The sequence below is a fragment of the Erinaceus europaeus genome, chromosome 21 (genome assembly GCF_950295315.1).
Source record: "Erinaceus europaeus chromosome 21, mEriEur2.1, whole genome shotgun sequence".
In the NCBI taxonomy this organism is placed as follows: Eukaryota; Metazoa; Chordata; class Mammalia; order Eulipotyphla; family Erinaceidae; genus Erinaceus; species Erinaceus europaeus.
This window is the reverse complement of record NC_080182.1, coordinates 29962420-29989869: the sequence shown is the minus strand read 5'-3', so window position 1 is coordinate 29989869 and position 27450 is coordinate 29962420. Positions and strand designations below refer to the sequence as shown.

Sequence of the window (27450 nt, the reverse complement as noted above, 5' to 3'; positions counted from 1 at the left end):
CAGCCGCCCCACAGGCCGCGCCGCGAGTGGAGGACGCGCCGGTGCACCCCGCCGGCGGTCGGGCCTCGGCGGGCAGTTAGGGCCACACGCCTGGCCGCGGGCCCGGGGCGGGGCGGAGGCAGCAGGCCCGGCCTGAGGAGCCTGAGGGCGGCCGGGCGAAGGGAGGCCGACGCTGGGCCCCTCTCCGAGAAGAGGTCTCGTGGAGGGCGCCCCTCTGACAGTCCGGAGAGCTTCTCCCGAGGACGTGGCTCTGCGGGCGGGGAGCCGGGCGGCGCGGACAAGGCCTGAGGGCGCCCGGCCCGCAGCCGCGAGGACCGACCGGGGAACGCGCCGAGCGCAGAGCAAGCAGAGGGCAGCGGGCCGCCGGCCGGGCGTGCCGGGTGCAGACCACCCCGCCGAGGGGAGAGCGCGCCAACCGCTGCGGCTCCTCGCGAGGGCCCGCCCACCGCCGCCACGCCCGCATCTCATTGGTCGCACCCCTGGCCCGCGATTGGCTCTCCCCGGGTCCAATCAGCAGGCTTGAGCCCTACTTCCGGAGAGAGCGGAGCTGCCGGAAGAAACAGCTGGCGCGCGCTGGGAAAAGTGCCCTGGTGCTGGGGACCGTGGGCGGGGCTCGAGCAGGAGGCGTGGTTAGCGTGAAGGAGGCGGGGTGGTGACGCTAAGGGGCGGGGCTTTCAAGGAGTGGTGGAATTAATCACGACTGGGCGGGCCTCGGAGGAACGGGACTTGATGCGGAAAAACTCGGAGGGCGTGGTCCGTGGTGGGCGTGATCTTGTGATTAAATCGGGATGTGAGTGGACGAGGTTGCTGTGGGCGGGGCCTAGCGAAATAACCAGCAGGCTCCCTTCCGCTGGGCAGCATGGGCCACCGCACTCTGGCGGGACTCCCCTCCCTGTGGTCTGCCATCCCTTGTTCACACTCCGAGCTGCGCTTGGACCTGGTGCTGCCTTCTGGACAGTCTTTCCGGTGAGTGAGCCAGGCTCCCGGGTCCTCAATACTGGCGGCCAGGCCTGGGGTGCAAAAGGGGGCTGAAGGTTGTTGGAAGAAACCTCAAGGCACAAAAGAGGAAACTGAGGCACAGGAGGTGAGCCTGATCATCAAGGTGACCTTTTATAAAGTAGCAGTAATATGCCAGTGCAGTGTGGCGGGGCTCGAGCTTGACAAGAAATGCAAGAAAGCGCTTTCACTTTGCACTTTGAAAATCTCATGAGAAAAAGAGGGCCAACACCACTCTGGCATATCCAACGACTCGATACCAGAGATTGAACTCGGGCCTCGTGCATGCAGCTCCAGCACTCTGCCCAATGCAGCATCTCCTGGACCGCTTTTTTAAAAAGGTGTATTTAAGGTGGTAGCCCAGCGGGTTAAGCGCAAGGACCGGCTAGGGGATCCCGGTTCAAGCCCTCAGCACCCCACCTGCAGGGGGGTCGCTTTACAGGGAAGCAGGTCTGCAAGTGTCTATCTTTCGCTCCTCCTCTCTGTCTTCCCCTCCTCTCTCCATTTCTCTCTGTCCTATCCAGCAACAACATCAGTAACAACAGTAATTACAATAAAATAACAAGGACAACAAAAGGGTAAATAAGTAATTTTTTTTTAATGTGTATTTAAATAATTTAGAGAGGGGAAGTGGGAAAGAGAGAGAGGGAAAGAATGAGAATAAGAGAGGAGGGAGACCAGCGCACTGCTCAGTTCCATAAAGTGGTGTCAGGGGTTGAACCTGCAGCCTCCGGGGACTTAGGCATGCAAGTTGGGGCTCTACCCTCTGAGTCAACTCCCCAACCACTGGAACCAGTTTTGTATAAAGAACAGTTGTAGGGAGAGAGGGCCCTGGGAGGGTGCAGGCAGGGAAACTGAGTACCGATTGAGGCTGCTGTGCTTCTGAGGGTGCAGGTGGCGCGAGCAAAGCCCTGGTCACTGGAGTGGGGTGCTGGCTGGCCAGGTGTGGACACTCACCCAGACCGAGGAGCAGCTTCACTGCACCGTGTACCGAGGGCACCGGGACCAGGCGGGAAGGCCCACACCAGAGGAGCTGGAGGTAGTGCGCCAGTACTTCCAGCTGGATGTCAGCCTGGCTCGACTCTATCGCCACTGGAGCTCCGTGGACCCCCACTTTCAAAAGGTGGCTCAGAAATTCCAAGGTGAGCACAGGTGTGGGGCAGCAGGTGAGGTTCTTGTCCTTGGATGAAGTTTCAGCACCTGGGAGATGGGGATGGGGATCTCCCTCACATAACTTTATGAGCATTCATGGAGCTGCACCTGGGGAGAGCTCAGAATAGCCTGTGGCACAGTGGATGTCATTACTATGTTTTTCCCCCCCTTTTGTTGTGCCCTTGTTTTTTTTATTGTTGTTGTTGTTATTGTTGTTATTGATGTCGCCATTGTTGGACAGGACAGAGAGAAATGGAGAGAGGAGGGAAAGACAGAGAGGGGGAGAGAAAGATAGATATCTGCAGACCTGCTTCACTGCTTGTGAAGCGACTCCCCTGCAGGAGGGGAGCTGGGGGCTCGAACCGGGATCCTTACGCTGGTCCTTGTGCTTCACGCCACATGCACTTAACCCGCTGCGCTACCGCCCGAACCCCCCCTTTTCTTTTTTTTTCTATTTTATTTGCTAGGATAGAGAGAAAATGAGAGGGGAGGAGTAGGTAGAGAGAGAGAAAAATAGACACTTGCAGACCTGCTTCACTGCTCATGAAGTGTCCCTACTGCAGGTGGGGAGCTGGGGCTCAAACCCAGGTCCTTGCTCAGACCCTTCTGCATAGTACTACGTGTGTTTAACTGGGTGCCCCACTGCCCTGCTCCTGTACTTTTTCTTTTAATGATTTACCTTTTTAATTTATAATCCTTATTAATTGAATAGAGACAGTGGGGCACTGTCTCTATTGGGTTGGGAGAGCTAGAGAGGGTGAGAGATACCTGCAACACTGCTTCACTTCTCACAAAGCTTTCCCCCTGCAGGTGGGGACTTGGGGCTTGAACCTGGGTCCTTGTGCATTGTAACATGTACGCTCAACCAGGTGCGCCACCACCCGGCCCCTGATTTACTTATTTATTAACAGGAGAGAGAACCAAAGCACCACTCTGGCAATGGGATGCCAGGGTTCAGACTTCAGACCTCATGCTTCCAAGTTTAGTATTCACTGCACCACCTCACAGGCCCTGTTTATTTATTAATGAGAGAGCAAGAGAGGGAGAGAAAGAACCAGAGCATCTCTGGCACATGTAATGCTGGGGCTTGAACCTGGAGCCTCATGCTTGAGATTCCACTACTTTATCCACTGCACCATCTCCAGGACCCCCTGTCTGCTCAGATTTATTCTTTTTATTTCATATGGACAAGAGAAAGCTCCCCGTGAGAGAAAAAGCAGAACCCCACTCCAGTCTATGCAGTGTCAGGGATGGGCCCAAGAGGTTCAGGCCCGCAGGTCCTGTGCTCCGCTAGCTGAGCTGTTTCTACATGGGGCCAGTATTGATAATGCCCTTATCCTGCTGAGCACCATGGTGGAGTGACAAGGACATTGGGACGTCTGGCAGGTGATGCCATTGGTTCTGTAAATATTTGCAGAGCCTCTGCTGTGCAACCAGACACACAGCAGTGACAAAGTGGTCCCGGATCCCCACCCTGACCATGTTTGCACTGCGGCTTCATCCTTTGCGGGCTGGGCTGGGACAGGGACCCAGATCTTGCAAGACACTGAGCGTTGAGTGCTCATGGTGGCTTTGCTGGAAGGGCACCGTCCCCTGAGATCGGGAGCCCCTGGGCCCCAGTAGAGGGAGGCGTCCCCCCGACCTTTCGGCCCGGCCCCAGGTGTGCGGCTCTTGCGCCTGGACCCAGTGGAGTGTCTCTTCTCCTTCATCTGCTCCTCAAACAACAACATCACCCGCATCACCGGCATGGTGGAGCGGCTCTGCCAGGCCTTTGGGCCTCAACTCCTCCAGCTCGATGGCGTCCCCTACCATGGCTTCCCCAGCCTGCAGGCCCTGGCCGGTGAGTCGCCCCCAGCTTCCTGCCTGGTCTGACCAGCCCCAGCCAGACACGCGCTTGTGGGGAAAATGTCAGCCTCTCTGGCCTGCACTCTCTGCCTCAGTGCCTCCCGGATGCTGCCCTGGGCAGTGTGGGGCTGAGAGCCTGCCTTCTGGAAAGTGCCTGGGTCCGAGTCCCAACTCTGCTGTTTCCACTTCGTGACACTGAGCACGCTGTGTCTCCCCTGAGTGCTTCAACTCTCCCACCTGGGGAAGGGACAGTAACAGCATTGCCCTTCAGGGCTGTCACGGGCCTGAGAGACATGCAGAAAATTCATGTCGCTTCACATCCAAGATTGTGAGGACAGAGCTGGAGGAGTGACTAGGGGCCCCATAACAGAGCAGTGAGGACCAGAGGCCCAAGGGTGGTGCAGTGGGTAAGGCACTGGACTCTCAGGTTGTGGGCTCAGTCTCTGGCATTGCGTGTGCCCGAGTGATACTTTGGTTCTCTGCCTGCCCCTTTCATAGATAATAAATCCAAAGTAAAATTTTAATATATTTCTAAAAATATTTTATGTTTATTTATTGATGAGAAAGATAGGAGGAGAGCAGGAAAAAACCAGACATCACCCTAGTACATGTGCTGCCGGGGATCGAACCCAGGACCTCGTGCTTGAGAACCTTAATACTTTATCCACTGCACCACCTCCCAGACCACACATTTTTTTGTAAATATGAGAGCTCTATAGAGAAAGATACAGAGAGAAGCCAGAGCACTGCTCTGCTTTGGCTTGTGGTGATGCTGGAGATTGAACTGGGAGCCTCAGAACCTCAGGCATGAAAATCTTTTGCAGGACCATGATGCTGTCTCCCCAGCTCCCAAAGTTTTTTATAAAGGAAAGAATGAGAATGCCATAGGTGCTTGGAAGTCAGTCTTTTCTGTGGTCTGGGAGGTGGCGCAGTGGATAAAGCATTGGATTCTCAACCAGGAGGTCCTGAGTTCAATCCCCGGCCGGCAGCACATGTGCCAGAGTGATGTCTGGTTCTTTCTCTCTCCTATCTTTCTCATGGATAAATTTTTTTTTTTTTTAAAGTCAGTCTTTTCTTTTTTATGGAGGCAGAGAGAGAGAATGAAACCACAGCATTGAAGCAGTGGGGGCTGGGCTCAAACCCAGGTCACATACATGGCAAAGCATGACTGTCTCCAAGTGAGCTATTCCTGTGGCTTAGGACTCGGTCTGAGGCCCAGCTCCTAGTTTAGCAGACTCAGGAGTTGGCTCCCCTCCTCCAGGCTCTCTAGTGTGGAATAGGAAGAGTGGCTTCAGTCAAATTTTGGGGTGAGACTCAAGCAGTCACGAAGCCGAGTTGCATACGGGGTAAAAGGTGCCAGTGTCCCAGGCCTGGGTCCGGTCCCAGCTCCACACCCACCATTGTCCTTTCTCGAGCAAGTTACATGGCCTGCTCCAAGCACTCATTCTCCAAGCGTGGGGGAAGCCATGGCCCTGCCACTGGGGTCCTTGAGAAAAGTAGGGATGACAGGGACCGTGGCACACCTGGTTGAGTGCACAACATGCAAGGACCACCTGCAGGGGGAAAGCTTTGCAAGTGGTGAAGCAGTGTTACAGATGTCTCTCTGTCTCTCTCCTGTCACCCCCTTCCCTCTCAATTTCTGGCTGTCTCTATCCAATAAATAAAGGTTAAAAAAATTTTTTTTAAAGGACAATGCCCCTATATGCTTTGTTACCCACAATGAGTAACAGAAGCTGCTGCTTTTACCCTGGCTGTTCCGTTAGGCCACAGCTGTGAGTGTCCTCTGGAAGGGTGTGAGGAGCTCCTGCAGGCCATCAGGGGCTTTCTAGAACCTTCCTTAGTGCCTGAGGTTTAGCAGACACTCAGGAAATCTGAGGGTGGGGGGCCCCCAGTCTCAGGCCTTTCCTGCACCCATACAGATGTGGCGTTGAGGTTTTCTGGGGAGCTTCAGGAAGTACCCCTCTGGGAGCCCTTTGGAACAAAGGGCTGTCACACCTGCCTGTGGACAGGAAGGGTGGGGGAGTCTAATGGCTGCTCCTTCCCTCCATGCCCCCAGGGCCAGAGGTGGAAGCTCAGCTCAGGAAGATGGGCCTGGGCTACCGTGCCCGCTACGTGAGCGCCAGTGCCAGAGCCATCTTGGAAGAGCAGGGCGGGCTGCCCTGGCTGCAGCAGCTGCGCGAAGCCTCCTACGAGGAGGCCCACAAGGCCCTCTGCACCTTGCCGGGGGTGGGCACCAAGGTGAAGCCTCGGGGACCCAGGGGGTAGGACCACCCATTCAGAGAGAAGCAGCACAAGAGGCCAGGCAGGCCTGAGAGCTGGGTGCCAGTTTGGCTTCTGGAGGTAGCGAAGGAAGGACAAAGACTCAAGTGGGTGCTTTGTTAGAGAAAAATGCTGAGGGCAGGGTGAGGGAGGCACTGGAGGGAGAGGCCTGAGGCCCTGGGTCCAGCGCCGGCGCCACGAGAGATAGCGAGTGGAAGGAGTTCCATGGATGGTGGATTGGTGCTTCCCTTGCATTTATTTTATTTTATTATTTTTGTAATATTTTATTTATTTTTGAGACACACACAGAAACACCAGAGCACTCACTGCTCAGCTCTGGCTTATGGTGGTGCGGGGGATTGAACCTGGGACTTTTGGAGCCTCAGGCATGAGAGTCTGTTTGCATAACCATTATGCTAGCTACCCCGCCCCCTCACAGTTTATTTTTAATGTTAAAAAAATGAAAAGTGCACAAAAGGTATAAATGTCCCTGCCCCGTTTTTCTTTTTTTGTTATCACTGAGGCTTCACTGCTCTAGGATGGCCTTTTCAGATAGAGAGGCAGAGAAAGAGCACAGCACTGAAGCTGCCTCCAGTGCTCTGGGGACCAGGCTTGAATCTGGGTCGTGTGCCATGGCAGAGCAGTGCAGTGACCAAGTTAGCTACGTGGCTGACCTGAGCGTGTTCTAGAACTGTCTTCATGCGCAGTCGGGGAGTACACTCAGGGATTCATGTTTATGCAATGCCAGAGTGGCCTCCCCAACCTGATTTACTTATTTATTCCTTCCTCTCCCCACCCCCCTCCTTCCTTCCTTTCTCTTTTGCCATCAGGACTTCTCTGGGGCTTTGCACTTGCACGATCCTACTGCTCCCAGTGGGCCCTTTTTATTTTTCTGTTTCTCCAGCTAGATAGTGAGAGATGGAGAGAGAAACAGAGAGGAGACGCTGCAGAACTACTTCATGATGTTCCCATGTGGTGACTGACTGGGGGCTTGAACCCAGGTCCTTGTGCATGCTGAAGTGTGTACTGTACTAGATGAGCTATTATTTCCCAGCCCCTTCTACTCTTTATTCTCTCAGCATGGAGCTCCCTGGGTGCTGTGCATGGTGCTGAGAGAGGAGAGACCCCACAGCCCTGTCCGCCCTCCAAGGGGCTCCCTGGGTGCTGTGCATGGTGCTGAGAGAGGAGACACCCCACAGCCCTGCCCCACCCTCCAAGGGGCTCCCTGGGTGCTGTGCATGGTGCTGAGAAGGGAGAGACCCCACAGCCCTGCCCACCCTCCATGGGCTCCCTGGGTGCTGTGCATGGTGCTGAGAGAGGAGAGACCCCACAGCCCTGCCCCACCCTCCAAGGGGCTCCCTGGGTGCTGTGCATGGTGCTGAGAAGGGAGAGACCCCACAGCCCTGCCCACCCTCCATGGGGCTCCCTGGGTGCTGTGCATGGTGCTGAGAGAGGAGAGACCCCACAGCCCTGCCCACCCTCCATGGGGCTCCCTGGGTGCTGTGCATGGTGCTGAGAGAGGAGAGACCCCACAGCCCTGCCCACCCTCCATGGGGCTCCCTGGGTGCTGTGCATGGTGCTGAGAGAGGAGAGACCCCATAGCCCTGCTCACTCTCCATGGGGCTCCCTGGGTGCTGTGCATGGTGCTGCCATGTGATGGTAAGGCTCACACCTAGTACCAAGGTAAGCATGCTACAGCATTTATTTATTTGTTTGTTTATTTGTTTATTTATTGTCTCCAGGGCTATAGCTGGGGCTCTGTGCCTGCACTAAGAATCAATTGCTCCTGTGACTATTTTTTGTTTTTTCAATTTTTTGGACAGAACAGAGAGAAATTGGGAGGGGGACAGGAAGAGAGAGAGAGAGTGGTCTGGGAGGTGGCACAGTGGATAAAGCATTGGACTCTCAAGCATGAGGTCCTGAGTTCGATCCCTGGCAGCACATGCACATGCAGAGTGATGTTTGATTGTTTCTCTCCTCCTGTCTTTCTCATAAATAAATTAATTAAATTTTTTTTTAAAAAAAAAAAAAGAAAGACAAACATCTGCAGATCTGCTTCACTGCTTGTGAGGTGACCCCCTTGCAGGTGGGGAGCCAGGGGCTTGAACTGGGATCCTTGAGCAGATCCTTGTGCTTCATACTATGTGCACTTAACCCAGTGTGCCACCATGTGCCCCCCCCCACTCATTTATTCTTATTGTCACCAGGGTTATCGCTGAGGCTTAGTGCTGGCACTAGGAATCCACCACTCCCAACAGCCAATTTTATTTTATTTTTTTAATAGGACAGATAGAAACTGAGGGGTGGGGGAGAAAGAGAGAGACCTGTAATTTTGCTTCGTTTGTGAAGCTTCTCTTCTACAAGTAGGAATCAGGGACTTGAACCCAGGACCTCACACAGGTCCTCACAGCACCCAGCCCCTACAGCCATTTTCCATGGAATTTATGATGACAGACAGTATCCCGCAGAGGCTGCTGCTCCGCCATCCTAACCTCCCGGACGGCTCCCTGTCTGTCACAGGTGGCTGACTGCATCTGCTTGATGGCCCTGGACAAGCCCCAGGCGGTGCCCGTGGACGTCCACGTGTGGCAGATTGCCCAGCGAGACTACCGCTGGCAACCCACCGTGTCTCAGGCCAAGAGTCCGAGCCCCCAGGCTAACAAGGAGCTGGGTGAGGAGCATGGGCAGTGGCCGTGGGTGGAGGCGGTGGAAATATTCACTCTCTTTTATCATCATATTTCCACCAGAGTTATTGCTGCACAGAGAAATAGAGAAGAGAGAGAAAGGGAGAGTGCTGGGAAACCTCATGTGGTTATGTAAAGGACTTCCCTTTTTAAAACTTGTTGTTGTGGATAGAGACAGAGAAGAATTGATAGGGAAGGGGGAAATACAGAGAAAGAGAAACACCTGTAGCTCTGCTCCACGATCTGTGGAGCTTCTCCCCTGCAGGTAGGAACCAGGGGCTTGAACCTTGGTCCTTGCACACTGCAGTGTGTGTGCTCAACCAGATGCACCACCACCTGACCCCTGCAAAAGATTCTTCTACCTGAAGCTCTGAGATCCCACGTTCAACCCCCAGCACGACCATAAGCCAGAGCTGAGCAGTGTTCTGGTCTCCCTATATAAATATCTTTCAAAAAATAAATTTAAGAGAGAGAGAACGAGAGAGACTATAGCATGGCTCAACCACTCATGAAACTTCCCCTCTGCAGGCTCTCCATGAGGTGGGCAGGGGCTTGAACCTGGGTCCTCACCCCTGGTAGCATGTGTCTGAGTGAGCTGCCTCCTGCCCTGCTTCTCACCCTCTTGGTCACCTTCCCCTGAATGATGCAGCTGGGTGGCACCCAGGCCCGCTGCATTTCACCCCATCCCGTCCCTTTTAGGAAACTTTTTCCGGAGCCTGTGGGGACCATACGCTGGCTGGGCCCAAGCGGTGAGTGTACCCCAAATCTTCCTCTTCTAGCCCGCCCCAGGGGTTCTCCCCCATGGTACCCCCAAAAACACTACCATCCCAGGCCTCTTAAAGACTCTCCACTAGGAGTCGGGCTGTAGCGCAGCGGGTTAAGCGCAGGCGGCGCAAAGCACAAGGACCGGCATAAGGATCTTGGTTCGAACCCGGCTCCCCACCTGCAGGGGAGTCGCTTCACAGACGGTGAAGCAGGTCTGCAGGTGTCTGTCTTTCTCTCCCCCTCTCTGTCTTCCCCTCCTCTCTCCATTTCTCTCTGTCCTATCCAACAACGACAACAACAATAATAACTACAACAATAAAACAACAAGGGCAACAAAAGGGAATAAATAAATAAAATAAATATTTAAAAAAAAAATTAAAAAGACTCTCCACCCACCCCAGCCCTGATTCCTGTGGACCCCCAGCCTGGCCCCAGTCTCCCCCACACAGCCCAGCCTCACTCACCCTGACCTCCACCCCCCTTCCCACAGGTGCTGTTCAGTGCTGACCTGCGCCAGGCCCACCGAGCCCCCCAGCCCCCAGCAAAGCGCAGACGGCGGTCCAAGGGGGCGGAAGGCTAAGTGGGGACACCGAACACCTCTCTCCCCCAGGGCCCCCACCCAGTGCCTGTTGGAAAGGGAGCGGAAGGCAGCTACCTCGGGGTGTGGCCCCCTTCAGTCAAGCCATTTGCACAGTGAGACGGGTGGGAGCAGACTCCCGTGGTTTTTATCCTCTTCCCTTTATTACAAGAAGGAACAATAAAATAGAAACCTTTGTATGGAAAATTTGTAGTGGGGACTAGCAGGGAGAGGCTGGGGTGGGGCGAGGCAGGGGAGGTCCCCAGTTCCAGGGGAAGGGAGTTGGGGGTGCAGGCTGGCCCCCCAGGCCTCTCACATAGGCGCCAGGGGCCTAGAGCTGGGGGGGCAGTGCAGAGGGCAGGTCCTGGGCCGGCTCCACACAGCAATCCCGGCAGCAGCAGCCTGGCACTGACCCTGCATGGGGAGAGGAGAGTGGGTGGGAAAGGGTGCCCTGAGATCATCCTGTGTGTGCCCCCCCCCCGGTACTGCCAGCCCCCCATAGGTTCTCACCCCCAGCCATGGGTGTCAGCAGCTCCCCGTGGCTCGCCGGGTGGCCCTGTCCCTCCTGGCTGGTGCCCAGATGCAGACGCCTCATGTGACGGACCACAGCTGTGGCATTGAAGGCTTGCTGCGGCGAGAGGAGGACTCTGAGTGGGGGCGCTTCTGTCCCCTGAACACCCAGAAACCTCCGGGAGACGTATTTGCAGACACACACCTGGATGCAGTGTCCTGGCGGCACCCGCCACACAGTGCTATGCCAGGTGGTTGCTGTCATGTGTGAATCAATGGTAGAGCCTGGGACAGGGTGAGCTCAGCCAGTCGAGTGCATACCTCGCCTAGTATGCAGGGTCCTGGGTGTCGAGTCTGACAGGGAGCTCCACAGATAAGGGGGGGCTGTGGGGTCTGTCTGTTCTCTGTCTCGTCTCTCCCTCCCTCCATCTTTCTCTCCAGGGAGCATGTGGGCTGGTGGGATATAGCTCACTTGGCTAGTGAGCCCCTCGGTGCTGCCCAGGTGTCAACCTGGGGCTATGGCCTGTGCGTGGTCACTGCTGACTGACCCCCTTTCCTCCTTATTTTTTAGAGAAAGAGAGTGAAAGGGGCTGGGTGGTGGCACACCTGGTTGAACGCATGTGTGACAGTGCCCAAGGACCTGGGTTAAGCCCCCACCCCCACCTGTAGGGGGGAAACTTTGCGAGTGGTGAAGCAGGACTGCAGGTATCTCTATCTCTCCCAGCTTCTCTTACCCTCTCAATTTTTTTTCTTTTTTTTAACAATTTATTTATTCCCTTTTGTTGCCCTTGCTGCTTTATTGTTGTAGTTATTATTGTTGTCATCGTTGTTGGATAGGACAGAGAGAAATGGAGAGAGGAGGGGAAGACAGAGGGGGAGAGAAAGACAGACACCTGTAGACCTGCTTCACTGCCTGTGTAGCGACTCCCCTGCAGGTGGGGAGCTGGGAGCTCGAACCAGGACCCTTATGCCGGTCCTTGCGCTTTGTACCACATGCTCTTACCCCGCTGCACTACAGCCTGATTCCATATACATATACATATATATATATATATATATATATATATATATATATATATATATATATATATGTATATATATATTAGAATTTATTTATTTATTCATGAAAGAGTTAGGAGGAGAGAAAGAAGCAGACATCACTCTGGTACATGTGCTGCCAGGGACTGAACTTGGGACCTCATGGTTGAGAATCCAGTGTTTTATCCACTGCACCACCTCCCAGACCACTTACCCTCTCAATTTTGCTGTCTCTATCTAATAAGAAAAGATAATAGAAATATATATACATTGAGGGGGCCAGGCAGTAGCACACTGGGTTAAGCGCACATGGCACAAAGCAACAACAAAGGCAACAAAAGGGAAATTAAATAAATAAAATACTTAAAATTTTTATTTATTTATTTATTTATTTTCCCTATTGTTGCCCTTGTTTTTTATTGCTGTTGTAGTTATTATTGCTGTTGTTATTGATGTCATCGTTGTTGGCTAGGACAGAGAGAAATGGAGAGAGGATGGAAAGACCGAGGGGGAGAGAAAGACAGACACCTGCAGACCTGCTTCACTGCCTGTGAAGCGACTCCCCTGCAGGCGGGGAGCCAGAGGCTCAAACTGGGATCCTTACGCCGGTCCTTGCACTTTGCACCATGTGCGCTTAACCTGCTCCACTACCGCCCGACTCCCCAATAAAGTACTTTTTAAAAAGAGAGTGAAAGATACCCCCGCCCTTCCTTCAGTGCAGTGGGGCTAGACTCGGTGGTGGTGGAATGGCAAAGCAGCGCCCTAGCCTAGCACCAGCTGAGACCTGGGTGGGGGTGTGGAGGGACCCTGGGGAGCCTGGCACCCAGACTCACCTTCCACTTGCTCTTGGCAAAGTTCTTCTTGATCTGCTCGCTCACCGACTGGTGGATGTTCTTATCGAGCGCCGTATCACCTGCAATCCTGGGAGGGGTGTGTGGAGTCATTGACAGGGCAGAGGGGGGCCTGGAGAGCCCAGACACCCTCCCCCCCCACCTGCTGGGACTCTCACCATGGGTGCTGCAAGGCCTGCTCACAGGTGAACCTCTTCTCTGGGTCCTTCTCCATCAAGTGCCGGATGAAATCTTTGGCTGAACCCCCAAGACAAAAACAGACAGAAACTGCCTGGTGAACACCCCCGAGACAGAGCCCACCCCACCTCAGGTCTGCAGCCAGGGTCGCATCAGGCTGTTGCAGGTGAGCCTGCTCCTGGATATGCGCAGGTGGATTTTCACTGACGCGCACCTGACACTTCAGTGTTACCACGCAGTGTGACTTCGGTGGAAAAAGAAAAGACAGGGAGCTGGGAGGTAGCGCAGTGGGTTAAGGGCACATGACGTGAAGCACAAGGACCAGCATAAGGATCCCGGTTCAAACCCCCAGCTCCCCACCTGCAGGGCAGTCACTTCATAAGCAGTGAAGCAGGTCTGCCGGTGTCTGTTTTTCTCTCCCCCTCTCTGTCTTCCCCTCCGCTTTCCATTTTCTCTTTGTCCTATCCAACAACGACGACATCAATAACAGCAACAACAAGGGGAACAAAAGGCAAAAAATGGCCTCCAGGAGCAATGGATTCATAGTGCAGATACCAAGCCCCAGCAATAACCCTGGTAGCAAAATAAACAAATAAATAAAAGCGGAAAGTCATGACAGACAGTACTCACTCAGTGACAGCTCAGCCCAAACAGGCATTCCTTTACTACACATCATTACTTCTATTTATTTATTATAATTTATTTATTGGATAGAGACAGCCAGAAATCCAGAGAGAAGGAAGAGATAGGAAGACAGACACTTGCAGCGCTGCTTCACCACTTGCAAAGCATTCCCCTTGCAGTGTGTGTGGGGGGGACTTGAACCTGGAGCATGTGCTCTCGACCAGGTGTGTGCCACCACACAGACCCTCCAGGGTTATTGCTAGGGCTTGATGCCTGCACTGCGAAGCCACTGCTCCTGTGGCTTTTTTTTTTTTTTTTTTTTTGATAGGACAAAGTGAGAAAGGAGGGGAAGACAGAGAGGGGAGAAAAAGATAGACACCTGCAGACCTGCTTCACCATTTGTGAAGCGACCCCCCTGCAGGTGGGGAGCCGGGGACTCGAACTAGGATTCTTGCACGGGCTCTTGTGCTTCATACTTTCTGAGCTTAACCCTGTGCGCCACTGCCTGCCACCCCCACCCCATTTTTTATTTGTTAATGGTGAGCCTCAGTCTTGGAAAGCAGCTCACTGTGTCAGAACAAGAATACTTAGAAGCTATGTTTCAAAGAGGCCAGACAAGGGCTTCTGAAATGTCTTTAGCCACATGCAAGCTTAACATAGATTTCAGTATCTTTTATTTTTATTTAACATTTACTTTGGATAGAGACAGAGAGAAATCGAGAGGGAAGGATGAGAGAGACCCACCACTCGGAAAGCTTCCCCCCCTGCAGGAGGGGATCAGGGGCTTGAACCCAGGCCCTTGTAGGACCAGGCTTGCCACTGCCTGGTCCCTATTTCAGTGTATTTTAATAAATAAAATCTAAGAGTTTTCATGGAAAAAAAAAAAAGTCCTGTCTTTCAAGAAGATTTTGTTCACACTGGCGTGTCGTCAATGACTGATGAGGACCCCATGGACTTGCCTCCTCACAGCAAGTACCAGGGACAGACAGAAACATCCACGGTGGGGGATCAGGCGGTACCACAGTGGATTAAGCACACATGACACGAAGTGCAAGGACCGGCATAAGAATTGCGGTTTGAACCCTCTGGCTCCCCACCCATGGGGGTCGCTTCACAAGCAGTGAAGCAGGTCTGCAGGTGTCTGTCTCTCTCCCCCTCTCTGTCTTCTCCTCTGTCGATTTCTCTTGTCCTGTCCAACAACAGCAATAACAATAATAATAACCACAACAACAATAAAATAAGGGCAACAAAAGGGGAAAAAAGAAAAGAAAGAAACATCCACGGTGGTATTTTAATGGAAGGGTTTTCAGAAATCCCATCTGAGGACCGAGTGAATGAGAGTCTACAACTGTCTCAGACAGAAGCACTTGGAGTGAAACACCTCATCTTGGCCAGAAATCTAGGGAGAGTGTCCAGAGGGGATGCCCAGAGAAAGGCACCAGCATCAGGGCCTGGGAAGGAAGGCAACCCCCCAAATACCAGAGTCAGAGATGTCGTCCCAGTAAGGAGAGTCAAACTCGTACTCGGCCTTCAAAATCTGTTCAAAGAGTTTGGCGTCATTCTCATCGTAGAAGGGGGGGTAACCGCAGAGCCTGCAGGGAAAAACTTGCTTCACTTCCTCTTCTGAGGTACCCACCTGCTCTGAGATGGAATTCTGGGGATCAGGCTGGAGACTCAGAAAGGGGTCACCTCCTTTGACAGAAGGGGGGCATCTCCCCCTGACCTTTTTATTATTTTTAGTTAATTTTTATTAGTGATTTAATATTGACTTACAAAATTGTAAGATAATAGGGGTATAATTCCATACGATTCCCACCACCAGAATTCTTCCATCCCCTCCACTGGAAACTGCAGTAGTTCTCCCAAGGCCACAGATAGGAGCCGATTCTATGACTATATATATGTGTGTGTGTTTATGTATTCTGCCCTACCCCCCATTTTTCTACAGCCCTGCCTTCTCTTCCTTTCTGAGTCACCCCCACATCTTTTACTACTTGCAGGTGTCGCTGCTTTTTCCTTCTCTCTCTAAGATAAGAAAAACAGCGCCAGGCTTCCTCTGGTGGCTTCCAGATTTGCTTCCCTTTCAGTGATGATATAAAAACAAGATTCCTGGTGACCAACAATTCGGTCCTGGTGGAATAGGGGTACAGGCCCTCTGTTCATCTTCTCCTATCACTTACCCTCTGGGAGTATGAACCAGAATTCTTTATGTGGTGCCTCTGGGCTTATCTCACTCCTGCCCAGCTATCTGGCCTTCAGGTTTTTCCTCTCATTCATTCTCTTTCTCCCTCTCTCCTCCTTCTAGCTCTCTTTTATTTCCCCCCAGTGCCTTGCATATACATGATTTCACCACTCTAGACTGGCTTTTCCAGACAGAGACAGACAGGGAGAGACAGCAATTCTGAAGTGAAGGGCAGTACTCCCACATACTGTGCCAAGGGGCCCCGGCAGGTTCCCTCCCAGGTCAGCTATCTTGCCGGCCCTGCCTTTCTGTCCCAGAACCAGATCTTGTCCTCTTTGCTGTCTCCACACCTCAGATACTCGACCCCCCTCGGTCAGTCTTCAGCATGCCTCTGCCCTGCCCATCCCTGCGATTGGCCTGCAGGCTGCAGACTTGGTTGCTGCCTGTCCCCAGAAGCTGGGCAAGTCATTGCAGGGACAGAATGGAGTCTGGAGCCTCCCACTGGCTGGACGCAGGGAAGGAGCAGAGGAGAGGAGGACAAGGGGGGCAGGAAGGACACCCCCCCACTCACTCACAGGATGTAGGCAATGACCCCAATGGACCAGCAGTCCACCGCCTTGCTGTAGGGCTTCTGGGCCAGCACCTCTGGGGCTGTGGAGGAAAGGGGACACGGGTGACCGAGCGGCCCTGTGGCTGCAGCCCCCCCCCCCCCACGGAGGCTGCAGCCCAGGGCTCTCCGCACCCACGTATCCTGGGGTCCCACAGGCTGTGGAGAGCACACTGCTGGGGTCCTCCATCTTGGAGAGGCCGAAGTCAGAGATCATGATCTTGGAGTCTTCATCCAGGCTGTAGTACAGCAGGTTCTCAGGCTGGGGGGTGGGGGATGGACATGGGCCTTCAGAGCTGGAGGTCCTGCTGTCTACCCAAGGGCCCCGGAGAAGCAGTGCCCCGTGCCCAGCTCAGTGTGTCTGCCCTCTGGGCCAGAGGCACAAGAAACGGAAGGGAAGGGGGTGCAGTGGGTAAAGCATCAGACTACAGCCACAAGATCCCTGGCTTTGCATGTCCTTCTCTCCCCTGCGTATCTCCCTGTCTCTCCCCCGATCCATTAACAGACAAATCTTTAATAAAAGCAGTCTGAGGTGTGAATTAAGTGTTGAACCTTCAAGCATGAGGTCCCAAGTTCAATCCCAGATGTCACATGTTTCAGAGTAATACTGTTTCTCTCTATATCCTTCTCCTCTCCTCTCCCTCTCCTTCTCCCTGTCTCATAAAAAAATGTACAAGTGGGGAGTCAGGCGGTGGTGCAGCGGGTTAAGCACACGTGGAGCAAAGCGCAAGGACCAGTGTAAGGATCCCATTTCGATCCCCCGGCTCCCCACCTGCAGGGGAGTTGCTTCACAAGCGGTGAAGCAGATCTGCAGGTGTCTGTCTTTCACTCCCCCCCCCCCGTCTTTCCCTCCTCTCCATTTCTCTCTGTCCTATCCAACAATAACAACAACAATAAAACAACAAGGGCAACAAAAGGGAATACATATTTTTTTAAATGTACAAGTGGGGGAGATAGCATAGTGGTTATGCAAAAGACTTTCATGCCTGAGCCTCTGATGTCCCAGGTTCAGTCCTCCGTAACAGCAAAACAAAAACTAATAAAAAAGGAAATGAAAGGGAGTTCTCAGGGGAACTGAAAACTTTTGAAGGGACTGGGTCTTGGGGATGTGTGAGGGGAGTTTCTATAAACCTTGGTGTATACTTTGGAACATTAAAGAAATAATTTTTGAGGGGTCCTGGAGGTAACTCAGTGATACAGCACAAGCCAAAATAGGGGTGGCGGGGAGGCTGGGTTCTATCCCTAGTACCACATAGGAGCACCGTGCACAGCACCCAGGGGACCCATGGAGGGCGGACAGGGCTATGGGGTCTCTCCTCTCTCAGCACCATGCACAGTACCTGGGGGAGCCCCATGGAGGGTCGGCAGGGCTGTGGGGTCTTTCCTCTCTCAGCACCGTGCACAGCACCCAGGGAGCCCCATGGAGGGTGGGCAGGGAGGGCTGTGGGGTCTTTCCTCTCTCAGCACTGTGCACAGCACCCAGGGGACCCCATGGAGGGTGGACAGGGCTGTGGGGTCTCTCCTCTCTCAGCACCATGCACAGCACCCAGGGGGTCCCATGGAGGGCGGACAGGGCTGTGGGGTCTCTCCTCTCTCAGCACCATGCACAGCACCCAGGGAGCCCCATGGAGGGTGGGCAGGGCTGTGGGGTCTCTCCTCTCTCAGCACCATGCACAGCACCCAGGGAGCCCCATGGAGGGTGGGCAGGGCTGTGGGGTCTCTCCTCTCGCAGCACCATGCATAGCACCCAGGGAGCCCCATGGAGGGTAGGCAGGGCTGTGGGGTCTCTCCCTTCTCAGCACCATGCACAGCACCCATGGAGCCCCATGGAGGGTGGGCAGGGCTGTGGGGTCTCTCCCTTTTCAGCACCATGCACAGCCCCCAGGGAGCCCCATGGAGGGTGGGCAGGGCTGTGGGGTCTCTCCTCTCTCAGCACCATGCACAGCACCCAGGGAGCCCCATGGAGGGTGGGCAGGGCTGTGGGGTCTCTCCTCTCTCAGCATCATGCATAGCACCCAGGGAGCCCCATGGAGGGTAGGCAGGGCTGTGGGGTCTCTCCCTTCTCAGCACCATGCACAGCACCCAGGGAGCCCCATGGAGGGTGGGCAGGGCTGTGGGGTCTTTCCTCTCTCAGCACCATGCACAGCACCCAGGGAGCCCCATGGAGGGTGGGCAGGGCTGTGGGGTCTCTCCTCTCTCAGCACCATGCATAGCAGCACCCAGGGAGCCCCATGGAGGGTAGGCAGGGCTGTGGGATCTCTCCCTTCTCAGCACCATGCACAGCACCCAGGGAGCCCCATGGAGGGTGGGCAGGGCTGTGGGGTCTCTCCCTTCTCAGCACCATGCACAGCACCCAGGGAGCCCCATGGAGGGTGGGCAGGGCTGTGGGGTCTCTCCTCTCTCAGCACCATGCACAGCACCCAGGAAGCCCCATGGAGGGTGGGCAGGGCTATGAGTTCTCTTTTCACTACTTGTCTTCTCCTCTGTCCCCTCTTGTTCAAAATTACAGAATAAAAGTTGGGCTGGAGAAGCTGTTTTGTAGTATTTTGCACATGCACAAGGTCCTGGGTTCCTTCTGAAGCATAACATAAACAAATTATTTTATCAACAAGGGCAACAAAAGGGGATAAATAAATGTTTTCTTAAAAAGAAAAAAATGTTTTATGGACCAGGCAGTGGCACATCCTGTAAAGCACTGTTACGATGTGTAAGGAACCAGATTCAAGCCCCTGGTCCCCACCTGTAGGGGAGAAGCTTCATGACTGTTGGAATTGTCTTGCAGCTGTCTCTCCCTCTGTCTCTCATCCTCTATTTAAAAAAAAAATTGGCCACTGGGAGTGGTAGAGTTATGCAGGAACTGAACCCTAGTGATAAAATTGGTGCAAAAAAAAGAAATAAAAACTGAGGAGCTGAGGAGACAGCATGATGATCCTGCAAAAAGATTCTCATGCCTGGGACATGAGAAAGTTCCCAGGTTCAGTCCCCAGCCAGAGCTGAGCAGGGCGCTGGGAAAAGCAAAGCAAAATGGGGAGACGACTCAGCAGGCAGAGCACCGTACTTGCACGAGTGCAGCACCAGGTTCGATCCCTGTCACTACATGTTCCAGTGATGGGCAGAGCTCTGGTCTCTCTCTTCTCTCTCAGAAAAAGTCAATCAATAATCTTTGAAAAGAAATCAATGAGTCTTTAAGAGGCAGAATATCAAACATAGCGAGATCATTCCAGAGCACTGTGAGTGACCCCTGTCCCCGAGCTTCATTCCATTTTGTCCCAGCCACCTCCCTGCCAGGCCACTCCCCTTCCTGCAAGGGGCCTCGATGCCTGAAGGCCAGGGGGACTCGCCCAGAAACCTACATCGACGGGGGACAGGGCTCAAGTCCACACCCAGCTCTGTCTCATTCCGCCCCCGCCCCAGAGACGACCTCCAAATGTGGGCCCCAACAATCTCCTGGGGAGTGTGACCTGGTACAGAGAAGCCCCACAACCTTGGGGGTTCTGCTTTTGTAAGATTAGCTTCTTTAATAACGAGGGCATGAGTGAGGAAGAAAGACCCAGAACACCATTCTGGCACATGGCTCGCAAATCTGGCGTCTTAACGCTGCAACACCTCCTGCACCCCAGGCGGTGTCCAGCTTGTTTGAGATCTATTTATTTACTGAGAGAGGAAGAGAGACCAGAGCACCCTCTGTGGCAGACTCAGTGCCAGGATGGAGCCCAGGACCTCACACAGGCAAGTCCTGTGCTCTCCCTGCTGAGCAACCCCCTGAGTGGCTCTGGCTAGCTGACCTACTCGAACTTTCTTCTCTCCCTCCTTCCTTCCATCAGTATTGTCTTTTAGCATTTATTCATTTATTATTTTATTTTTTTTAATTGCTCCAGGGTTATCACTGGGGCTCAGTGTCTGCACAACAAATCCACTGCTCCCAGTGGCCATTTTTCTTTTTCTATTTTATTGGATAGAACAGAGAGAAATTGATAGGGAAAGGAGAGAGGAGAAAGAGACACCTGTAGACCTGTGTCACCCCCTACCAGTGGGGAACAGGGGCTTGAACCTGGGTCCTTGCACATGGTAACATGTGTACAGTTAACCAGGTGCACCACTGCTGAACCCCTTATTTATTTATTTTGGATAAAGACAGATAAGAGTTGACAGGGAAGAGGGAGACAGGAAATGAGGGAGAAGGAAGAGAGAGAGAGAGGGAGAGACAGATTGAGCTACAACTCCCCTCCCCTCTTTTCTGCCAGAGCTCTGACTTGCGGTGGTATGGAGGACTGAGCCCTGAACTTTTGAGTCCAGGGCAAAGAGTCTCTTTGCATAACCATTATACTATCTCCCCCACTCAGACTTTCTACAAAGAGCAGCGGGACGTCAATTCCTATAGAGAGACACAGGTGTTATGTGGATGAGGTGACAGCTCAGGTCCCCCCACCCCGTGTCCCCTGGAAACGGGTGGCAGCAGGCCAGGTTCATGAAGTCCCTGTGTGGTGACAGGGCTCTGCGGGAGAGGCACCCACCTTGAGGTCACGGTGCACGATGCCCAGGTCATGCAGGTACTTGACGGCATCGAGCACCTGGAAGATGAGGCGGCTGGCGTCACGCTCCGTGTAGAAGCCTTTCTCCACGATTCGGTCAAACAGCTCCCCGCCCGACACACTGCAGGGAGAGGGGGCCTGGCCATGAGGGGGAACAGGGAGGCTGGGGACAGGGACTGGGAGTGGGGGACACTCACAGATGCAGGATGAGGTAGAAGTGGCTCCAGGCCATGAGAGGGGACAGGAGAGGGGACAGGTGATGGGGACACTCACAGCTGCATGATGAGGTAGAGGTGACCCCCACTCTCATAGATGTCATCCAGGGCGACAATGTTGGGGTGCTTGATCCTGAAAGAGAAGAAGCCAAATGGCTTCTGGAAGAGTTTCTACCGCACCCCAGGGAACCAGGGTCCAGGGAAATTGCTGACTGGCCTGGACTTGCAATAACCCTGGGACCTCGAACCCTGGGCCGGTATCCCCAGAGCCTGTCCTCATCTCCACCTCCTCCACCGGCTGCTACTCGGTAAACTACCACTCTGTGCCTCCCCAAACACGTACTTTAACAATAGAAGAAGCTGGGGCCAGGGAGGGGCTCACCCAGTAGAGTACACATGCTCCTATGCCTAAGAGAGACCTGGGTTCGAGGTCCAGGTCACCACAAGGCAGCACCATGCAAAGGGAAAACTTCACAAACGATGGAGCAGTGCTGTGGTGTCTCCCACTTCTCTCTCTCTCTCTCTCTCTGACCAGCACACTACTCAGTTTTGGCATATGGTGGTGCAGGAGATTGAACCTGGGACTTTGGAGCCTCAGACATTAGAGTTTCTTTTCATAACCATTATGCTGTCTACACCCCACCTTCTCCTTCTTTTTCCTTCCCCTTCTTTCTTTCTTTTTCTGTTAAAACTTTTTCTTTTTAAAGTATTTTATTTTTGAGAGAGAGAAAGACACAGAGAGAAACAGCAGAGCACTGCACAGCTCTGGCTCATTGTGGTGTGGGGAATCGAACCTGGGACTTTGGAGCCTCAGGCATGAGAGTCTCTTTGCATAACCATTATGCTATCTACCCCCACCTTCTCCCCCTTCTTTCTCTGCTTTCTATATCTCACCCTCTAGCTGGAAAAAAATATTTTAAAAAATCTGCCAGAAGCAGTGGAATCACACAGGTACAAGGACACAGCAAAGTTCTGTCTGAAAAGAAAGAAAGAAAGAAAGAAAGAAAGAAAGAAAGAAAGAAAGAAAGAAAGAAAGAAAGAAAGAAGAGGGGGAAGGAAAAGAAAACAGAGAAAAAGAGGAGCCTGGTGCTAGTGCCTTGCTCTGAAAGCCGAGGGGAGGGTCTCAAGGCTCCCCGCAGGTGCCTGGCACACAACGGATACTCCACAATTGAGCCAGAGACAGATGAGACGGAGCTCCAGAGATGATTCCACTCAGCTGCCAACTTGCTGTGTGACTTTGTGAAGACCTATGCCCTCTCTGGGCCTCAGGCCTCATCCCCCACTCCAACAGCTAAAATGGTTTCATCCCTGCCCCAAGTGGGGAAAGTTCAGGACAAGCCTGGATGTGGAGGGAAGGTTCTCGAAGCTTTTCTGTGAGGTTTGCAGGCTTTTTGGCAGCAGAAGAAATTCAGAGGTAAGCGGGTGGCTGGTCAGCTGGCGGGAGCCTGGAGCCGGGGGACCTAAAGCACACTGAGCTGCTGGGGGTGGGGCTGGGGACTGCAGTGAGTTCAAGGCAGGTTCTAGGAGTGACCTTCAGTCCTGACTGAACAGATTAAGGCCCCATAAATGAGCAGTGGCATGTCAGTCACATGGTCAGGGAAGCGATTGTGCCAGGCACTTAAAATAAAGGGCCTTTGGGGGCCAGGGAACTGGCTCAGGAGTAGAGCAAAGAATCTGCATGCCTGTGGTCCGGGAGGTGGCACAGTGGATAAGGTGCTGGATTCTCAGGCATGAGGTCTGGAGTTCAACCCCCAGAAGCACATGTACCAGAGTAATATCTAGTTCTTTCTCTCTCTTCTTCTCTCTCTCTCATGAATTAATAAATAAATAAAATCAAAACCTGGAAGCAACCCAGGTGTCCAACAACAGATGAGTAGCTGAGCAAATTGTGGTATATATATACAATAGAATACTGCTCAGCTATAAAAAATGGTGACTTCACTGTTTTCAGCCGATCTTGGATGGACCTTGAAAAATGCATGTTAAGTGAAATAAGTCAGAAACAGAAGGATGAATATGGGATGATCTCACTCTCAGGCAGAAGTTGAAAAACAAGATCAGAAAAGAAAACAGAAGTAGAACCTGAAATGGAATTGGCATATTGCACCAAAGTATAAGACTCTGGGGTGGGTGGGTGGGGAGAATACAGATCCAGAAAGGATGACAGAAGACCTAGTGGGGGTTGTATTTTTATATGGAAAACTGGGAAATGTTATGCATGTACTAACTATTGTATTTACTATTGAATGTAAAAACATTAATTCCCCAATAAATAAATAAACAAATAAATAAATAAAAAATATATATAAAAGAATCTGGATGCCTGAGACCCTGGGTTCAATCCCCAAGCACAGCATATGCTCAGGTGAGCTCCAGCTCCTTCCTTGTAAATAAAATAAAAGAACTAAAAATAAAAAAATAAATAGATCAGCATCTGGGGTGCCTCCTCTCTCTCTCCTATTATTTTATTTATAGGGAAATAAAATAATAAAATTAAAGACTCCCTCAAGCCCTGGTGGCAGACAAAAAAAAAGTTAAAAAGCCGGGGGGTTGGGCAGTAACGCAGTGGGTTAAGCGCACATGGTGTGAAGCACAAGGACCAGCAAAAGAATTCCGGTTCAAGCCCCCTGGCTCCCCACCTGCAGGGGGGTTGCTTTACAGGTGGTGAAGCAGGTCTGCAGGTGTCTATCTTTCTCTCCCCTCTCTGTTTTTCCCTCCTCTCTCCATCTCTCTCTGTCCTAGCCAACAATACAACAGCAGTAACAACAATAATAATAACAACAACAAGGGCAACAAAAATGAGAAAAATGGCCCACAGGAGCAGTGGATTTATAGCGCAGGCCCAGAGCACCAGCAACAACCCTGGAGGCCAAAAAAGAACGAGAAGAGCTCAGACAGCTGCCCCACTGTGATGACACTGAAGCCTAGTAATAAATCAATAAATCAGTAAATACAGGGCCTGCGAGAAGGAGCAGGGGAGGCCCCCAAAGGCGAGACGGGACGAGGAGGGAGGCCCACGGGACAGGAGGCACACGCAGCCAGGTCCCACACGCACTTGTGCAGGACTGCGATCTCGTTCTCCATGTTGCCCTCCTTGCCCTCCAGAGCCTTCTTGGCGATGCACTTGATGGCCACCAGTTTCTGCGTCCTCTTGTCCTCTGCCAGGATGACCTCGGAGAAGGCCCCCCTATAGGGAGAGGGGGTGGATGAGGTGGGGAGCTGGAACACTGGCCTCCCTCCAGCCTCTCCCCACCCCAGGGGCCACAGAAGCCAGGCAGGCTCATCAGAGTGGGTTATGCTCTGGCCCCAGAAAGCTGCTATGAAATGAACTGGGAAGAGGGAAGCCTGGAGCTGGTGGTGGTCCTCTGTGCCCACCAGGTATGAACCCAAGAAAAATTAGGGCAGAGAGAAAGAGAGAGAGTCAGAAGGCAACTTTCCTACTGCCATCCCATGAGCCCCTGATATCTGCCTGAGCCCCTTGAAATCACGGCCAACACACTTTACCACCTGGAAGAACCGCCAACCTTGCCTGGGAATGTTTTCAGACAGATAGGTTCTCAGGGCCACCCCCACTTAAATGAGAATCTGCATTCTTAACAAGATCCTCAGGCTGAAGTTTGTTGAAGTTTGCGAAGCAGTTCTTTAGAACAGAGTCTCAGAATGGAAGGAAAAACAACAACAAACTTATTTACACCCAAGTTCAGTCTCCAGCAAGCTCCTCCCCACCTGCAGCCCCAGCCCAAACCCCCCCTCAAAAATCTTTTCCTCCAGCCCCCTGCTGGAGCACTGTCTCCCTTTCCTCCTTGTGCACTGCCCTCTTTCCTGCCTTTAACTGGAGCACAGCCATTTGCCACGGGTCTGCTTCCCTCATTGCAGAGCACAACCGGAGCGGCAGAGTCTGGGTTTGAGTTATTTCTGGATGCCCGGGCCTGAAAACAGCCATAACCAGCTTCGGCTCCCAAGCCCAGGCCAGAACACCCAGCTTTTGGCACTACTTGGATAAATGGAATTCGTCACCCCCACCACCACCACCACTGCCTCTCTTCCAGGGCTGTGTCCCCCCCAATAGTCTGCCAGCAGCGAGAAGCCAGTGCTAGTCTGGGCCACAGCTTGGCCGCCCCAGGGTCTAGGCCACAGGAAACAGGAAGCAGAACTGACCAGAGGAAGCCACCACCCTAGGCTCAGCTGCCCCAGCCAGCCAGTCCCGGGGCCCAGGACCTGCTGGGGAACAGGCCCCCAAACTCACGTGCCCAGGACATCCCGGAAGTCGTACATGTCCCGAATGTCCTCCGCCTGCTTCCAGCTGGGGCCTTCCATGGCACCCGGCATGGCACACCGCCCTGTGGCCCCAGCCAGGGCTCCTGGGGAGGGGGATAGGGAGATGGAGGGAGGAGGCTCAGGGGACTCCCCGCCCTGCCTTCCTGTGGGAGTTTACCTGGGGCCATTTCAGCTATGCGGCCTGCACACCTAGTGCTCCTGGGCTCATTCATTCCATGGGATGGATCATTCAGCCACATTCATTCATTCACAGTTCATTCAATTTCTCCCATTCAGCAAGTCCTTCTATGAGGAGGCCCCAGAATCCCTTTTCAAAGGAGTCATCCATTCATGTGCTCATTCAGTCACTCATACAGCTCACCTCCCAGCATCCAGGGGGACCCTGAGAAGACTGCACAGCAGCTCACAGTGGTGTGTGGTCCCCAAGAATCCCCTCAGCCTCAGAGAAGACAGTCCAGCCCCACTGGGAATCTTAGGGTGTTTCTTTTCCCTCTTCCCCCTCCTCTTTCCACCCCCCCAATCAGGTTTCCAGCAGCCAGGGCTTCCAGCAAGATCTCAGCTACACTTTTAAATAGCTCCTTCTGGATTGTTACCATGACAACAGGAGCCACAGCTGGAATCCCAGGCCTCCCATTACACCATCACCCCCATTCCCCAGCTAGTCCCAGTGGCCCCAGAAATGGTTAGACCTCAGCAGATATGTCTGGCCCAGCAGACAGACTTGGGAATGGAGCGGGAAGGCTATGACAGGATTGGGGTCCCAGTGAGCTTGCAGAGGACGAAGGCCTTAGAGTGGCCTCCCACATGTGGAGGCCCACTCAGAGAACTGGCCCACTCAGAGAACAAACCTCAGCCCCACTCCAGGCCCAAAGACACTGAGGACAGGACAGCCCAGCAAGTTGGGTGGCCTGGTGAAGGCTCTCTCCTTCTCTGCTTCCTCCACTGGCGAAAGACAGGGGTACTCCTAAACAGAGGCCCTGGTGGAAGGGCCCCTGGGTGGGGGTGGGGGAGTGGGGGCAGAAACCTCTAGGATAGGTGGCCTGATGGCCAAGTCCTAGAAGGCAGAGTTTTAACACCTACCTTCAGGGCTCCAGAAAAATCCCTGCACCCACACACAGTGACACCCCAAGTTCCAGCCACTCTCCTAGACTCAAGTATCTGCCCCCATCCAGCATGCCCTGTCCCCAGATCCCTGTCCCTGCTCAGCCATGCCCATCCAGACGCCAGCACTCAGGTCCACATGCTGGCAACCTCACCTCCAGAGCCCTCACACCTCAAGTCACAGCTTCACTTCACGCAGCTGGCCAAGAGCGCTCTCTCTCTCTCTCTCTCTCTCTCTCTCTCTCTCTCTCTCTCACACACACACACACACACACACCTTACCAGGATGCCGGGCACCCCTGCCCCTCCCTCTCCCGGACATCCTAGAAGCTCCCACACTGAACCCCACCCCAAGTGCTCACACACCAAGCTGCAAGTACCCTGGGCACACAGTGACACTACCTGAAAGCTGCCTTACTATTCTCTGAGCTGGCTACCAGCACAGAACCACCTGGACTCATCCTCAGCTAAAACTGGGGGGTGGAGGGGGGTGGCCTCCCAGGCATCAGCCCAGAGTCCCTCCATAGCTGACCCACCAGCCTGAGCCAAGACATCCCAAGTCCCCACCTCACCCCCAAACCTCCAAGTGTCCTTACACATTCAGGCTCAGCTGAGAGCAGGCTAGCTCAGGGACACACATACACACACACACACACACACACACACACAGCCCTCCCCATCACCATCACCGGCCTTTGCCCAGGGGTCTGCCTGGCACCTGCTGAGCACAGGCAGAGGTGGGGAGAAAGGCCCAGCCCTGCCCATCCAGAGTCCAGGCACAGGCAACCCTCTTTGGGGAAAGAGTTCAGTGGCTAGGGGCCCCAGCTCGAAGCTCTGAGGCACACGGGGGGGGGGGGGTCTGGTTGTACCTGCGGCTGCCCCGCCGCCGTGGGGCTGGCTGGGAGGCCTGAGGTGCTGGCACCGAGTTCTGCTGCAGTCCGACTGCCTGCCCGCCGCTGCCTCTGCGCTGGCCTACGCGCCGCCAGCGGAGTTCAGTGGCTGGGTTCAGCCTGCCTCCTCCGGCCCCGCCTGCGGCTCTGATGTCAGCAGAGGTGGA

At 53.6% G+C, this 27450-nt stretch overlaps 2 protein-coding genes across 4 annotated transcripts; one reads left to right on the top strand and one right to left on the bottom strand.

Moving 5' to 3' along the window:
- The first annotated feature begins 796 nt into the window (after positions 1-796).
- On the top strand, positions 797-10433 carry OGG1 (8-oxoguanine DNA glycosylase). Of its 2 annotated transcripts, XM_060180759.1 has the most exons (7): positions 797-966; positions 1891-2138; positions 3809-3988; positions 6050-6231; positions 8773-8923; positions 9636-9685; positions 10192-10433. In XM_060180759.1, exons 1-7 carry the CDS (start codon positions 860-862, stop codon positions 10279-10281), a joined length of 1008 nt encoding a protein of 335 aa, XP_060036742.1. In that variant the 5' UTR covers positions 797-859; the 3' UTR covers positions 10282-10433. The 2 variants fall into 2 exon arrangements, with proteins under 2 accessions (XP_060036742.1, XP_060036743.1); XM_060180760.1 differs by lacking the exons at positions 6050-6231; positions 9636-9685; positions 10192-10433 and having other exon boundaries at positions 8773-8909.
- CAMK1 (calcium/calmodulin dependent protein kinase I) lies at positions 10421-27379 on the bottom strand. 2 transcript variants are annotated; one of them, XM_060180757.1, is made up of 12 exons: positions 27263-27379; positions 25261-25372; positions 24070-24201; positions 21073-21147; positions 20782-20920; positions 16403-16529; positions 16236-16311; positions 14958-15070; positions 12836-12914; positions 12660-12747; positions 10789-10906; positions 10421-10692 (listed from the first exon to the last, which is right to left on the bottom strand). In XM_060180757.1, the coding sequence occupies exons 2-12, from the start codon at positions 25341-25343 to the stop codon at positions 10610-10612; spliced, it is 1113 nt and encodes a 370-aa protein (XP_060036740.1). In that variant the 5' UTR covers positions 25344-25372; positions 27263-27379; the 3' UTR covers positions 10421-10609. The 2 variants fall into 2 exon arrangements, with proteins under 2 accessions (XP_060036740.1, XP_060036741.1); XM_060180758.1 differs by lacking the exons at positions 25261-25372; positions 27263-27379 and adding an exon at positions 24841-24859.
- Positions 27380-27450: the final 71 nt, after the last annotated feature.

Excerpts from the sequence above, each read along its gene's own strand:
- OGG1 (XM_060180759.1), top strand. The coding sequence starts at position 860 with ATGGGCCACCGCACTCTGGCGGGACTCCCCTCCCTGTGGTCTGCCATC. Across the intron at positions 6,232-8,772 it reads TGCCGGGGGTGGGCACCAAG|GTGGCTGACTGCATCTGCTT; the intron begins GTGAAGCCTCGG and ends TGTCTGTCACAG. Across the intron at positions 9,686-10,191 it reads ACGCTGGCTGGGCCCAAGCG|GTGCTGTTCAGTGCTGACCT; the intron begins GTGAGTGTACCC and ends CCCTTCCCACAG.
- CAMK1 (XM_060180757.1), bottom strand. The coding sequence starts at position 25,343 with ATGCCGGGTGCCATGGAAGGCCCCAGCTGGAAGCAGGCGGAGGACATT. Across the intron at positions 12,748-12,835 it reads CAGGCCTTGCAGCACCCATG|GATTGCAGGTGATACGGCGC; the intron begins GTGAGAGTCCCA and ends CACCCCTCCCAG. Across the intron at positions 10,907-12,659 it reads TTGCCAAGAGCAAGTGGAAG|CAAGCCTTCAATGCCACAGC; the intron begins GTGAGTCTGGGT and ends CTCTCGCCGCAG.